This window comes from Malaclemys terrapin, chromosome 5, assembly GCF_027887155.1.
Source record: "Malaclemys terrapin pileata isolate rMalTer1 chromosome 5, rMalTer1.hap1, whole genome shotgun sequence".
NCBI lineage: Eukaryota > Metazoa > Chordata > Testudines > Emydidae > Malaclemys > Malaclemys terrapin.
In genome coordinates, this window is record NC_071509.1 from 134,340,133 (window position 1) to 134,356,249 (window position 16,117).

General features: G+C 56.3%; 1 protein-coding gene across 3 annotated transcripts in view; it reads left to right on the forward strand.

The window, feature by feature from the left end:
* The first annotated feature begins 12,232 nt into the window (after positions 1 to 12,232).
* RBPMS (RNA binding protein, mRNA processing factor) overlaps positions 12,233 to 16,117 on the forward strand; it is a 130,073-nt gene continuing 126,188 nt past the window's right edge. The window contains exon 1 of one of the 3 annotated variants that reach the window (XM_054029885.1): positions 12,233 to 12,535. In XM_054029885.1, coding sequence (XP_053885860.1) covers positions 12,473 to 12,535 — 63 coding nt within the window. In that variant the 5' untranslated portion in view covers positions 12,233 to 12,472. The remainder of the gene's footprint in view (positions 12,536 to 16,117) is intronic. The other 2 variants (XM_054029887.1, XM_054029886.1) reach the window with 2 other exon arrangements.

Here is a 16,117-nt window from a genome sequence, read left to right on the forward strand (position 1 = left end):
TCAACGAATTGGTGTCTGGTCTCTGACAGATTGTGAGCCCCATACCAACTCCGCACGAACTCGGGTGCTGGAGAGGTGAGTGAGGACTTGCTTTTTACCTAACACTACTGGCTAATACACCCTGCTCTGTTTTGAAAAGGCTGCCGGGGGTCACTGAAAATACTTGCTGAGGTTCACTGGTCCCTGAGGAGCATACAAGTCTCAGCCCAGGCATCTATCTCAGCTGGCCTTGCTGGGCAGAGCTCTCGATGTGAGGCAGGAGGGCTGGAGCCCAGAGGCTCAGACTTGAAGGCTCTGAGGCTGCATGGCCAACCCTTAAGGAAGAGGTGGGGCCCCGTGGGGGTCTGGCACACTGAAGAGCCTGTTTAAAAGCTGGGATGTAGCACAGATCCTGTGGATCCCTGACACCTGGCCCCACTGTGAACCCCCTCAGTAGGGGGTGAAGAAGCTGATGGTCATCCAAACAAAATGGAGGGACCCCTATTTATGCAGTTTGGGGACATTGCCCTGGCAGGAGCAGCATGTCTTTAATAAGCTGCAGCGCATCAAGTGCAGTAAGAGGGGACACGCCGCCCGGGCTTGTCACAGTGCCCCGCTGCACAGCAAAGGAGTTGCCAAGAGGAAGCCATCAATGCCTACAAGCAGGAGCCGCTGAACTAGTTCTGCGACTGGAGGAGTCGGGCTCAGAGGCTGGTTGTCCCTGGATGAAAAGATGCTGGAGATGGCCCAGAAGTGCACGTGGCGGCAATGAACGGACTCTAACCCCCCCCGCCCCCTTGTTCTGTTAAGGTAATGCTGTGATAGTGACAATGGGAATGGACGGAGGAGTGGCCGTGTCGGTGATTTCTGAGGGGGTTACAAGAGACCTTTGCCTGGGGTGAGATCGAGACACTCATGTGCTTTTACAGAATTACCCTAGGGGGCAGATAGGCATGGTTGGCAGTGTAACTTATTGGTTAGAGCTAATTGGAAGGGAAGGAAATGCCCACTGATGGGCAGAAAATGGCTATACAGTGGAGTCGCATCATAAGCGCATTTAATATACGCGATTAAACTATACGCGCTCGGCAAAACAAAAAAAATAATTTAAATACTGTACCTTTAGTGCGGGTGATTCCGCCCGCCATTCCACTCAATGAGCGTTTGACTATACGCGATTTTCGCCTTACGTGCTGACTTCAGAACCTAACCCCCCCGTAAGTTGCGACTCCCCTTTACTAGCTGAACCTGGACTGGAGTGGGATGCACCATATGCCACACAGAGTGGGGGAACTGAAAGAAAAATACAAAGCTAGGTCTACTCCACAGTCTACAGTGCAGACCAGTCCAACGAAGCCGTTTTCAAGATGTCCATTATGTACTAGAGCTGACTTATATAGACCAGACTTACTGAGAGCATTCACTGAAAGACAGCAGACAGGGAAAATCCCCACATCATAAACCTCTTCCTAGGGCAGCCAGTGTTGCTGTGAAATCACAGGGGAGGGATGAAGTGGGGGGAAAAGGTGTGGCAAAGCAGATACTGGAACCAGTGGCATATTTGGTAGAGGTAGGAGAGTTAATGAAGTGGCTTCTTGATCAGCTGTTACCAGATAAAAGCTCAGGGAACACAAGAATGGTCTGACCCAGTATGGCCAATGGTCCCTCTAGCCCAGTATCCAGTCTTCTGACAGTGGCCAATGCCAGGTGCCCCAGAGGGAATGAACAGAGCAATTATCACATGATCTATCCCCTGTTGTCCATTCCCAGATTCTGGCAGTCCGAGGCTAGGGAGACCCAGAGAATGGGGGTTGCATCCCTGCCCATCCCCTGGCTAATAGCCATAGAGGGCCCTACCCTCCATGAATGTATCTAATTCTTTTTTGAAGCCTGTTATAATCTTGGCAACATCCCCTGGCAATGAGTTCCACAGATTGACTGTGCATTGTGTGAAGAAATACTTCCTTTTGTTTGTTTTAAACGTGCTGTCTATTAATTTCACTGGGTGACCCCTGGTTCTTGTGTTATGTGAAGGGGTATATTTACTTTCTCCATGTCATTCATTATTTTATAGACTTCTATCATATCCCCACCCCTCTTAGTCTCTTTGCCGAGCTGAACAGTCCCAGTCTTGTTAAACTTTCCTCCTAGGGAAGCTGTTCTGTACCCCTAATCTTTTTTTGTTGCCCTTCTCTGTATCTTTTCCAATTCTAATAAATAGAATATAATTTTTTTTTTTTTTTGAGATGGGGCGTCCAGAACTGCACTCAGTATTCTAGGTGTGGGCGTACCTTAGATTTATAGAGTGGCATTATGATATTTTTGTCTTATCTATCCTTTTCCTAATGGTTCCTAACATTTACTTTTTACAGTAAAGTTGGAAACTGGTAAAGCGGGTTGTAGGTTTCTGGTGACTGGAGGAGGTGGCCAAGAAAGGGAGAGTGAAAGCACTCCTGCTGGAGGTAAGCCAACCAGCTTCACGAAGGAGGACAAAGGCCAGTGTCACTTTCTCTTCCTGGTCAGCCCTACCAGCTGTAGCAAACTCAGACTTGTGATCTTGTTTTTGTTGTCATTATTGTTTGTTAGGTCTGTCAAGCGATTAAAAAAATTAATCGCAATAAATGGCTTGACATTGTAAATAAGCAGGCAGCATTATCTCCCGTAAATGTAAACAAACTTGTTTGTCATAGCGATTGGCTGAACAAGAAGTAGGACTAAGTGGAGTTGTAGGGTCTAAAGTTTTATATTGGTTTGAGTGCAGTTATGTAACAAAAAAATCTACATTTGTAAGTTACACTTTCACAATAAGGAGACTGCACTAAAGTACTTTAGGTTAGGGTGACCAGATAGCAAGTGTGAAAAATTGGGACAGGGGGTGGGGAGTAATAGGTGCCTATGTAAGAAAAAGCTCCAAAAATCAGGACTATCCCTATAAAATCCCTACCCCTACAATACTTAGAGGGGTAGCCGTGTTAGTCTGCATCTGTAAAAAGCAACAGCGCGTCCTGTGTTGCTTTCTACAATACTTGTATGAGATGAATTGAAAATATGATTTCTTTTGTTTACCAATGTTTGCGCTGTAAAAATTATGATCAAAAATAACATAAAGTGAGCACCGTACACTTTGTATTCTGTGTAATAGAAATCAATATTTTTGAAAATGTAGAAAAACATGCAAAATATTTAACAGTATGATTAATTGTGATTACTTTTTTTAGTTGTGAGTTAACTGCGATGAATTGACAGTCCTATTGTTTATTAATTAAGGAATTTACTGGAGAGGAGTGTGGTGTATGGATCGTGGAAGCAATCCCCTATAGGCCAGGGCTACACTGGTATCTTGTCAGTGTAGCAATGTTGCTTTTTAACATCTTATGCCAGCAATAACCCTAGTGTAGACTGTATCCCGGCAAAAGCACTTTTCCCCCAGTATTCCTTATCATGTTTGGGGAACCAGTCTGAGCTGTACCAGCAGATGCAGTGTTGCCTGTATTCACGGCATCCCACTAGGAGGGGGAACACCACCTGTAAAGCTTTCTAGTGTTGCCTGGGGCAGAGCGCCCACCCAGGGCGTTACACCGGTCTCGTTATCGCAGTTCAAATTCACCCCCTCCCTTATACTGGAATAACTTCCCCGTGTGAGAGGTCCCAATGACAGCACCCCCACGTAGGCCCCGTTGGGGCACAGAATGGAGCGAGCAGCAGGTAAGCACTGGTGCTGGGTTGCGCTGAGCCCAGAGAAGTTTTATAAGCAGGCACGGTGCTGGCTACACTGCTCGATCGATCACAGGGGTTTGCCGGGGTCTGGCTATTCCTGCTGGCTGCCTTGGGGGCACCATTCTTATGAAGGGGGGGTGGCCCACAACAGTCGAGCGCTTCACTTGTGAATCTGAACTTCCCTGCTGTGAGAAGGCCCTGCCCCTGGTGTGCTGGCACCCCAGGTTGTGAAATGAAGACAGGGTAGCGAGCTCCTGTGAGCGTGGCACAAGGGACTATTGCATAGCTGTTCCCAGCACTCCCCCTGGGGCCCCACTATTAGGGTGACCAGATGTCCCGATTTTATAGGGACAGTCCTGATATTTGGGGATTTTTCTTATATAGGTGCCTATTACCCCCCACACTCTGTCCCGATTTTTCATACTTGCTATCTGGTCACCCTACCCACTATAAGCACTAAGCTACCTCAGCTGACCCAGGCGTCTTCTCTCCAGCAGACCTCCTGCCTGTGCTGGCATCACTTCAGTGGAAGCACCAGTGGAGATGTCTACCCAATTTCCTGGCCTAGTCCCACATCTGCCTTCCTTGGGCGGAGAGCTACCCCACCCACATCACGGCTATTGCCCTCTCTGTTAAGTTTGGCCACACAATTTTCTGTCAAAGCTTGTCTTCAACATTAACCATGAAATTGGGTTTTCAACACAATTATCTGTTTCCTGGGGAAGATCTGCTTTCCAATACGTCATGGCTGAACACTGGCCTATGTCCATTCAAAATGGTGCCACGGTGCCTAACGGGTGTTGCAGGTCAGGAACCTTACTCCCATTCTCTATGGGCCAGGCTGTCTGGCCAGACTGCCTCTCCCATGATGCATCATGGCCAGGGGCTCCTCTGACACACCCCTCCCCTCCCAGTGGCTCCATTTTGAATCCAAATATTTTGGGGGTTGATGTTTTGCCAGAAAGTTGGGATTTCCCATGGAAATCCCTCTGCCTCCCATTTTCCCACCAATTGTCCTCAGGCTGTTCTCTCGTGCTGTGTCATGGCTGCTAGGAAGCCACTTGGCATTTGGTAAGAGTAAAAGCCTTTCCTCCCTCCCTCTCCTAACAGCAGGAAAGACTTCAAGTAAGGGCAGCTCAGGGGATTCCTACTTTGCCCCTTTGAGCAGCGCCCCGATGAGCCCCAGGGAGTGATCATAGGGTGGGTGGAGACCTGCAGGAAGTGCATGGGGCAGTGCGAGGGGGCTCTTCGGCCTGGTCTTGACTGGGCAAGAAACTGCGGTTTGGTTGGGCTCAGTGGACAGGAGCAAACTGGCATGAGCCATGTTGCCTAGTTAAGGCAAACAGCCCAGGTGTTTACACCCATTCCTTCTTATCCTAGGATTCCTGGGGGTAGGCATCTAACCTGCTTGGGTGCTCCTGGAAATCCCGCCCTAGCTGCAGCTTTAGGCACCTAAACGCCTTTGAAAATCCAGCCCTGGGGGACTCACTCACTGACCCTGAGTCTGGGGCAGAGATGGGAGCAGAGCCCATACCCCTGGCCTGTGTTAGTGCTTGACCCACAAGCCAGTCCTGCGCTGCCATGGGTGAGCTGTTCATTCCGCATCTCTGCAGGGGGCACCAAGATGGCTTCAGGGTGGGGCATGGTTTGTGCAGCCCCTTTCGCATCTGCATCACCCCTCAGCCCTTTTACCATGGATCTGACACCCCTGGGCACGGCGGGCGGGCAGGGTTCAGCCTTACAAACCAGGACCGGGCTCTATTTCTCAAACATAGTCCAAAGTCAATGCAGAGAGAGTTCTCCCTTCCCCCGCCCCTGCCTGGCCAGCCCAGATTCCAGGCATTCTGGCCTTGATTGCTCCTACAATGCACCTATCATCACCTGCTCCCAGGGCTCAGACAGCAGCCGCCCAGGGTGTATTGCAAGCATTGGACTGCGAGCTGCATTTAAACCAAGCCCATCTCAGCCGGCTGCTTCAGGCCATGGTCTGGGTCACTGAAAATGGCAGAGGAGGAGGTGGGGAGGGGGAAGGGCGAGATTATAAACCCGTCTCAAGAAAACAGCATTAGCTGAACGCACTGGTAAAACGCCGGATTGGCTAAAACTGCTTCCACGTGCATGACACCCATATAAGGAGCCATCCGCTCTCTTAGGGTATGTCTACACTGCAATTAAGTGACTGGGGCACGTAGGGCTGTTTTATTGCGGGGGTAGATGCTTGGGCTGGAGGCCGGGTTCTAGGACCCTGCAAGGTGGGGGAGTCCCAGAGTTTGGGCTGCAGCCCCTTAACCCCATGTGTCTGAGTCACAACTGGCGAGCTGAGGGTTTCTAATGGTGGGGTAGACACAGCCCCATCACCACAGTGTGGATGTACCTCTGTGCTGGGGGGAAGGTGATCTTACCCACACTAAGGCCCACACATCCCTGCCCATGGCTGTGCGGGAAGCCTGGGACACAGCGGAGACTTGAACCCACATCTTGGAAGTCACAGGCCAGTGCCCTGCTCACCAGCTGTCTTCTGAGCACTAGCGTGGCCCTCACTCTCGGGCTGGGCCCCCTGCCAGGGGATGAACGCCATGTACAGAGAAGGGCTCAGCTGCACTCTGTGGAGACAGAACACAGGCACAGAGATGGCACTAGAGGCTGAGTTCAAAGTGCAATTCAGGCCATCTCTGGGGGTTAGCACATCCGGCAGAACCTAGGGACGGGGCTGGGAGGGAGCAAGAGGGCTGCGGTGGAGAGTGACTGGGTTAGTATAGCCCCGAGGCTGGAGAGGAGATTTTAACAGGGAGGGAGGGATTCCATTAGGCACAGAGGGGCTGTTCTGGGTGTCACGGGCAGCACAGAGTACAGGCAAGGAGAGGGCAGCCAAGGGAAGGCTGCACCATAGGACGCTAAGGCTGGAAAGTTTGTGGACGAGCCTGGAGACAGGGAGTGGTGTCTGACAAACAAGCGGCCCGGCCCTTTCACTGAACGTGTAGTATTGATTCAGTCAATGGTGCAGATCACTGCCTGTGCTGGCCTGGACCGTCACCTTGTGATACGTACAGGGAGAGGCTTAGCCCCAGACCAAGAGAAGGCCATCCCTGCTGCCCCAGGAATGCTGTACGGTGCTGCACGCGGTGTCTGTCACTGCGGCTGGCTCAGGTGGTCGCTCAAGACCAGTCTGCAGACTAAGTGCCCAGGGAGGGGAGTACCGCTTAGCCAGCGAACAATGCGGGAGAAGCCGCGTGGGACTGATCCAGCTAGGGGTTGTGTTAAGCCGTGTGCCGGCAGGACATGTTTAACGTACAGAGCAGCTCACCGCAAAACAACGGCGGATGTCTTCAGCCTTCCCTGAATCCCAACCGATGGCCCCACGGTGAGATTGTGGGCTAAGAGCATGAAGCGTCCTACATCTCACCACTGCCTGTGCATGTGCGACGGGTGTTGTTTCACCAACCTGCACGTACCACGCAATGCTGGGATCTTCACCGCAGTGTCCTCTGAAACATCCCTGGGTGAAAACAACTGCTCTTCCTCCGCGACCTGCTCCCGAAGGGTCCCTTGTGCTCACTTCAGTGCAGAAAATGAGGTTTTCTTGCTTTGAGCTCCTGTCCATGCTGCAGAGCCAGGCCAGGGAGGGAAGCTAGGTGCTGCCCCGACTCGGGCATCATCAGCTGCAAGGCCGACTGGTCTCGCTTTTGCCCCTTGTGTCGTGCAGAGAGCTACAGACGTACGTGTGTGATTCAAACCCTGTTTCGAGCAGGGTAAGGCATGGCCCCGGGCACCTATTTTGGAAGTGACTTGTAAGTTATCTTCTGTAACCAACCCACCCTGCTACCAAGCTCACTCCTCTCTGCTTTTATTAGATCACCTCTGCTTCACCCGCTACTTCGGGAAGATGCTTTTCCCATATAAATTCCCAACTGCGGAATGTCAGAGAGCGACGCAGGTTCTGAGGAGCAAAATCCCCCCCAAGCATGTTTGCAGCTGGCAGGTCCATAAAGGGGCAAGTTGCTTGTGTTGTGTTTAAAGTTAACATGGAAACATCCAAGTGGCTTAATTTGGGAACTGAGTACTAGCTATTATCAAAAATGGCAAAAACTTCAAGCAGCAGCCTTCCTGGGCATGCACAGAGCTAGCCGCTTGTGCCTGCATCCTGGGGGCTGGCCTGTCAGTGACCCATACTTTAAGAGCGGGAGATCCTTGGAGAGGAAGCCCATTATGACATCATTCATGGGCTTGTGTCTCACTCAGAAGGGCATGCCTCTGTCACAGAGCCACGCAGGGCCAGCTTTAGCAGGTGCGGGGCCCCATGCCGGGATGCGAATTGTCTCGCGTCCGTCCCCCCCCCTGCCCTGACTCCGCCCCTCCCTGCCCCATTGGATCCCTCCCCAAATCCCCGCCCTGGCCCTGCGTCTTCCCCAAGCATGCCGCATTCCTCCTCCTCACCCCTCCCTCCCAGGCTTGCGCTGATCAGCTGTATGGCAGCGCCAGCGCTGGAGGGAGGGGGGAGAAGCAGGATGCGGCTTTTTTCTTTTTTCCCCCCGCTCCGCCGGCAGCCCCGGACGTTGCGGGGCCCTCTTAGGCGCGGGGCCCCATTCCGTTGAACCGGCCGAATCGGCTTAAAGCTGACCCTGGAGCTACGCTCCAGCTTTTAAACAGACAACAGCCCCTTGTTGTGCCAGACCCCTAGGAGTCCCACGCTTTCTTTAGGGTAGGCCACGTGGCCTCAAAGCTTCTTAGACAGTTTCTGGGCTCCATCTTTCCTGTTGCTCACCATGAGGTCTGCTCAGTGAGTCCAACTGAGAGAGATGCCTTTCCCCGCTTCAGGGATCATTGCATCTCAGCAAGTGGGGAAGGTCTCTGGTCCAGTGCAGACAGGAGGTCAGGCTAGATTAGTGGTTTTCAAACCAGGGGTCACGACTCAGAACTGGGTCACAGAATGGAAGGGACTGGGTCGCGCTGGTTCTGGTCAGGACCAGGCCGTTAAAAGTCTTGGCAGCGGTGCTGCCCAGCTCAGGCAGGCTAGTCCCTACCTGTTCTGACACCGCGCTGCGCCCCGGATGCGGCCAGCAGCAGGTCTGACTTCTAGGCAGGGCGGGGGGCATGGGGTTCCACGCGCTGCCCCCGTCCCGAGCACCGGCTCCGCACTCCCATTGGCTGGTTCTCGGCCAATGGGAGCTGAGGGGAAGAGGCGGTGCCTGTGGGTGAGAGCTGCACGGAGCTGTTTGCGTACTTCCACCTAGGAGCCGGACCTGCTGCTGGCTGCTTCCAGGGTGCAGCGCGGTCCACGGTGCCAGGACAGGCGGGAAGCCTACCTCTGCACCCCCGCTGCACCGCTGACAGGGAGCTGCCAGAGGTAAGTCTGCCACCCAACCCTGCACCCCAATCCCCTGCCCCAGCCCTGAGCCCCCACAAATCTGGAGCTTCTTCCTGCACCCCAAACCCTGCATCCCTGGCCCCACCCCAGAGCCTGCACCGCCATCCCAGAACCCCCTCGCACCCTGAACCCCTCATTCCCAGCCCTCACCCCCGCACCCCACCCTGAGCCCCTCCCAAACCCCTCGTCCTCAGCTCCATTGGGTTGCAGGCATCAACCATTTTCTTCAACTGGGTCACCAGAAAAAAAGTTTGAAAACCACCGATCTAGATGATCAGGCTGATCCCTTCTGGCCTTGACCTCTACAAAGCATTTGCAGTAACCCCAGGCAGCCTGGATGGATTAGCCAGTTGGAACACAGCAGCGGGATGTCCTGGTTAGCATAGTCCATACTGGCTCTGTCCCTTTGTTTCTCCGTCCCAGGTGAGAGCTGCTGTGTCGGTCCAAAGGCCAGCTCTTAATCCAGCCAGCTGCCCCCTTTGTTCTCCAGGGCCTTTGCTTTGCTTCCCTGCAGCCAGGTGGGGGGAAAACCTCCTTCATCTTGGTTGGTTGCTAGGTGCGAATGTCCCAGCCATGGTATTCCCATTGTCTTTGCAGATCCTTCATTGATAGGGGTCGTTTCAGCCACTGCTCTAACAATCCACCCATTCATCCCATCTCTGACCATACTGGGAGGGGAGAGACACACCTCATGTCTCCCGCTCTGCCCCACTGCAGCTGCTTAACCCTTCTGTACCCACTGGGTAGCAACTCCTGATCAAGTAAGTCATGGCCAAGTGTATCATTCATAACAATATGATGTCTGACAAAGTGGGTATTCACCCACGAAAGCGCATGCTCCAATACGTCTGTAAGGTGCCACAGGACTCTTTGTCGCTTTTTACAGATCCAGACGAAGACGGCTACCCCTCTGATACGTAACAATATTACAAAAACTTCCCACTGCAGTACAGCAGCACCCTGCCACGTGCTTTGGCCTGAAGTTGAACTAGGCCTGGGGAAATATTTTGGATGGGATGCAAATTCTTCATTCATCCGTTTGTCCAGGGGAGCAATCATAGAGGTGGCCCCAGAAGTGGTTACACACAAACCCAGGGATAACATGGAGCAGCGTGTTATTGGGGCCCAGTGCAGGCCGCACCCAACAGTTACCTCCAAGGGAATGAAGCAACTCCCACAGGTCAGGGAAGGACCCTCCTCCAAGCATCTCCTGCAAGGGGCTCTGGCCCATGGACATGCACAGCGTGTGCTTCCCTGTATATGCTCTGCTCAGCTACCAGGGTGGTGGGGAAGCTGGGCCCTGGGGTGGGAGGGGGGTCTGTCAGAGTGGGTAGGAATCCTCCAGGGAAGGGAGCATGTGGGGGGGAGCCCATGGGTCCCTTTGTTATTCCTGTCTGTTCCCATCCCAGTGATAGGGGATTGGGCAGTGTGACCTCGCTCTCCCTCACAGGGGCAGGCTGTGTTTCAATAAGGTGCCTCTTCTGAGGGGATCTCTCGCTTGCACTCTGTCAGAGGTTTGGTGTGCGGAGGGACAGTCCGGTCTCTCCCCTGCCCTGCCTGCAGCACGGCCACTCCTCTCTGGGCTCAGACTGCGCTCAGTGGGGCGAGATGAGGGCGGGGGGCTGGCAGTGGGCAAGGTCCGGGGGTGTAAATCGTATGGGGGGAGTAGGGACTTGTGCAGGCAGAGCCAGTTGCCGTGGGAGTGCACTGCTTCAGTGGGGCTCAGTGCGGGTGGATCCGAGCCCAAGCCGGCACCAGGAAATGCGAAGAGATGCCAATTTGAAAGCGCCCTTGGTGAGGGCGGCTGATTCCAGGGGATGCTCGTTTACTCATCTCCCGCTTGCGGTGTATGTTCAATGTTATGTTCCTGCTTAATGTAATCCACAAGTTCTCTGGGTACCTGCTAATGGAGGGAGCCCTCGTGGGCTGTTGCCTTTTCCAGCTCTGATTTCAGAGATTCCCAGGGGGTAAGGCCAAAAGGAACCACCATGATCATCTAGTCTGACCTGCATTTTGCAGGCCACAGAATCTCACTCAGGGATTCCTGCATCCTGCCCAGCAACCGCTGGTTGACTAGACTGTGTCTGTAAGAACGAGACCCCCCCCCATCCCTCCCCAGACTGGATTTAAAGACCCCACGTGATGGAGAATCCACCAGGACCGTAGCTAAATTGTTCCAATGGTTAATTAATCTCACTGTTAAAAAAACCTGCACCCTTTTCCTAGCCTGAATGGGTCTCATCCTGCCTGTTTGATTGCAGTGATTCGTGCTTGGCAAGTGAGAGGCGAGCGTCTCGGGGATCCCCCACCCCACCCCAGCTGAGTGGCACTCCAGCCATTGTAGAGTCCCTTTTGTGCAGTGCCATAGGGGTGGGTGTGTGGTGCCTTAGAAATATAAATGGGTGATGTTAGCCCTGGGAGTTTGCACTGCCAGCAGGGCCGGCTCCAGGGTTTTTGCAGCCCCAAGCAGAAAAAAGCTGCGATCTGCAGCTCTAGCACCCCCGCTTCAGTCTTCGGCAGCAATTCAGCGGCGGGTCCTTCGCTCCGAGAGGAAGTGAGGGACCTGCCGCCGAATTGCCCCCGAAGAGCCCGACGTGCCGCCCCTCACCGTTGGCCGCCCCAAGCGGCTGCTTGCTGGGCTGGTGCCTGGAGCCAGCCCTGAGTGCCAGGGCCCCAGGGGGTGATGCCAGTTTGGCTGTTGATGCCAAAAAGGCACAGGATTAGGGTCTGAATTCCAGCCCCAGTGCTCTGTGCGGCCCTCCGAGTCCCAGGCGAGGGGGAGCGGGAGAAGCAAGTGCTAACAAAAAGGAGGTACAAAGTGTCCCAGCGGAAGTCCAACTGGCTGGTCTGTGACTCTGGCAAGCCCCCAGTCATGGGAACCCCTTCCTGCCAGAACCCAGCAGGGAAAGGACAAGCTCAGCGTTCATGGTAAAAGCCAAGTTTCTAGGCCTTGGCTTTCTGGGAAGCCTGGGAACGGTGAACCCCCAGCTAGGGCTGAGCCATTGTCAGTGATGGCTCCTAAACATCACAGGCTGCTCGTGGGGGGGAGCTCGTGCTGAGACCGTGTCTTGGGGACAGGGAGTTTAGGGATTTCTCCACACCCAGCCCGGCTCCCCCTCCCTCTCTGACCCTCATGCCGCCCAACTTCCCCTGTCCGCCCTGCCCCCGCCCCCCACCCCCGGGGTGCCCGGGAGGGAGCTGCCCGGAGCGCGTAGGGCGCACGGACCGGGCACCCCTGGCCCAGCGGCGGCAGCACAGGCTCCCCCGCCCCCCGTCCCTCCCCCCGCGCCGCAGCTCCCTGCCGGGCCGGGCTGCCGGGGGCTCAGTGCAGCGCCGCCAGCTCCTCATGCTGCTGCCAGCGGCAGGGACCAGCCTCTCCGCAGCCGGTTCCGTGCGCCCCGGGACGGCACCATGAACAGCCTCCCCGCCGACAAGGAGAGCGGCCCGGCCGAGCCCAGCCTGCCCGAGGAGGAGGTACCTGCCGGGCTCGGGGCAAAGGGGGTAGTGGGACCCGCGGGGAGCAGGACAGGGAGGTTGGGGGGCGGAGGGGAAGCGGGGTAGGAGGAGCCGAAGGGGAGCGGGCAGGAGGGTAAGGAGGGGCCGGGGGGAGCGGGCTAGGGGGGCCGGGGGGAACAGGCAGGAGGGTAAGGGAGGCAGGGAGGAGAGGGGACAGGGGGAGCGGTGCCCGGAGGGGCGCGGGGCAGAGGGGACAGAGGGAGCCGGACAGGGGAGCGGTGCCCGGAGGGGCGCGGGGCAGAGGGGACAGGGGGAGCGGTGCCCGGAGGGGCGCGGGGCAGAGGGGACAGGGGGAGCGGTGCCCGGAGGGGCGCGGGGCAGAGGGGACAGGGGGAGCGGTGCCCGGAGGGGCGCGGGGCAGAGGGGACAGAGGGAGCGGTGCCCGGAGGGGCGCGGGGCAGGGGGGACAGGGGGAGCGGTGCCCGGAGGGGCGCGGGGCAGAGGGGACAGAGGGAGCGGTGCCCGGAGGGGCGCGGGGCAGAGGGGACAGAGGGAGCGGTGCCCGGAGGGGCGCGGGGCAGAGGGGACAGGGGGAGCGGTGCCCGGAGGGGCGCGGGGCAGAGGGGACGGGGGGAGCGGTGCCCGGAGGGGCGCGGGGCAGAGGGGACAGAGGGAGCGTTGCCCGGAGGGGCGCGGGGCAGAGGGGACAGGGGGAGCGGTGCCCGGAGGGGCGCGGGGCAGAGGGGACAGGGGGAGCGGTGCCCGGAGGGGCGCGGGGCAGAGGGGACAGGGGGAGCGGTGCCCGGAGGGGCGCGGGGCAGAGGGGACGGGGGGAGCGGTGCCCGGAGGGGCGCGGGGCAGAGGGGACAGAGGGAGCGTTGCCCGGAGGGGCGCGGGGCAGAGGGGACGGGGGGAGCGGTGCCCGGAGGGGCGCGGGGCAGAGGGGACAGGGGGAGCGGGGCAGGGGAGCCGTGCCCGGAGGGGAAGGGAGAGCGGGGCGGTCCGGGGGGGAGCGGGACATGGGGTGGGAAGTTCCCGAAGGGAGCGGCCGGGTCCCAGGACCCTGGAGCCCGATCTCGCTCCCCCCCGACCGGTCTGCCCCGGGCCGCCCCGGGCTCCATGGCCGCCCAGCCCGGGCACTGCAGCGGGCCGGCGGGGGTCGCTCAGGTGTTCGCTCCGCGGCGGCCGGGAATCGCCCCTCGTCGCTGCGGGGACAGAGCCCGGCCCCAGAGACTCCTTCGGAGGCCGGGCTGGGCCTTCACCGCAGCCCCCGCCGCCCGGCCCGGGGCAGCCCCCCGCCCGGCCCGGGCACTGCTGGGGACTGGGGGCCCGGCTGGCGCTCCCCAGACCCTGCCTGGCTGGGGGATCCAGGGCAGCACAGAGAGCAGCGCGGGCGGGAGGAGAGTTAATATGCACATTCCATCGAGTACAACATGGCAGGGGTGAGCCGGGGCAGAGTCCCGGCGCTGTTGAGCGTTGCCAGGGCAGTGCGGTTGCACAGGTCTGCATGCAAGTCTCGAGTGCTGAGGCACAAGGCCAGGGGGGCGGCTTGCACTCCGGCGAGGAGAGGAGAGGAGAGGCGTCTCGCAAAGAACACCTGGCTCCTAGAGCTTGGACACTTTTCATGACTTTTAGTAACTCTCAGCGTCATTTGTTTTAGTCTGTGTTCTAAGAGCCAGCCAGGTCAGACTCACGGGCCCCACCTCATTTTGAAGCCCAGCAAACCATCTCATCTGCTGGTACTGCTCCATTGTTACGCTTTCCTCCTGCTCTCTGAAAACTGTCCTTTTTGGAAACCATACTGTACAAAGCTAACTGTTCCCCTGGGGATCATACTGTTCTGCTGGCGTGAAAGACACTTCGCCAGGGCAGGTTCTTGTGGCATCTACCTACCTTTCTGTCCAGTTAAGAAAGAAATTTCATCTTTGCGGCTTGCCTACCACAGACCCACAGAGGGAGATGTGAGCAGGCACTCAGTAGCTCCCAGTCAATAGAACAAACTTCTGTGACTTCTTACCTTGGGGATGGTGTAGTGCAGTGACCCAGAGAGATCTGTTTAGGGTGGGATTCCTGGTGGCCAGTCAAATCTCTCCTGTCTCTTTTCTCGCCACCATTCGGTAAATATTCTGGCTACGTACAGTTCGTCTACAAATACAGTGAAAGGAGTGGAATGGTGTGTTTATAGGAGTTTCAGATAATGAAGTAACTCTCCTGTCCGGCGAACTGCTAGGTTTTCCTGAACAAGTGCCCATTAATGTATTCCGCACGTCCACCCACATGGCGCGTGATATTTTATAGCACATAGGAGTTAGGGTGACCAGATGTCCTGATTGTATAGGGACAGTCCTGATATTCGGGGCTTTGTCTTATACAGGTGCCTATTACCCCGCCTCTGTCCCGATTTTTCACACTTGCTATCTGGTCACCCTAATAGGAGTATAACTATTTGGAGTGGGTTAAATCTCAAGACCTGTCCTTCAGGTAGCAGCTGTGCGAGGCCAGCGGCTCTGGGCTGCCTGCGGTGAGTGGTACTTCCCCCAGCTCTGCAGGAGGGGGATCATAGAAAAGGTTTGCCAGTCTGGAGGGCTGCGGCTTTCTGCAAAGTATTGAAGTACTTACTTTGTCATTGTGCTTGGGACCAGGGCTGCCCAGAGGATTCAGGGGGCCTGGGGCAAAGCAATTTCGGGGGCCCCTCCCATAAAAAAAGTTGCAATAATATAGAATACTATATTCTCGTGGGGGCCCCTGTAGGGCCCGGGACCTGGGGCAAATTGCCCCACTTGCCTGCCCCTCTGTGCGGCCCTGCTTGGGAGGGGCCTCCCATCCCTGGGTTGGGCTCACCCACTTAAGGTTTCTTTTGGGACTGGCTCACTGAGTTAATGGCATACATGTATGTAAGCATGCATGGGCGCACCCCCCACATACTGTTTGTGTGTGTCTGGTTCAGATACAATCTTAGCAAAATACTTACATATTAAACTTCATCGTATAATGGGGAGATTCTCAAACTGCTCCTAGACGGATGGAAGGTGAAATTCAGACCGTTTGTATGTTACTGGAAAGAGAATATTTTCTAGATGTCCAATAAGCTTTTGGGTTTTACCTGCGACTGGAAGTCAGGATAATCTAGGTCAGGGGGTCTCAAACTTCATGGCACCGCGCCCCCCTTCTGACAACAAAAATTACTACACGACCCCAGGAGTGGGGACCGAAGCCTGAGCCCACTCCAGCCTGGCTGCCCCCCCCCCCCCCCCCCCGGGGCGGGGTGTGTGTGAGGGGAAGCTCAAGCCCAAGAGCTCAGCACCAGGTGTGGGGGCCTGTAACTTGACCCCGGCCACCCAGGGCTGAAACCTGAGGGTTTGGGGCTTGGGCTTGGGCTTTGGCCCCGGGCCCCAGCAAATCTAACGCCATCCCTGGTGACCCCATTAAAATGGGGTCGCGACCCACTTTGGGGTTCCGACCCACAGTTTGAGAACCGCTGATCTAGGTATTCTGAATATAATAACAGCCAAATATGAGCTCCTCCCAGCCTGTTAGCAGAGGGAGGACGTGTCATATCTCATTGGACAGATTCGTAGATTCCAAGGCCAGAAGGGACCA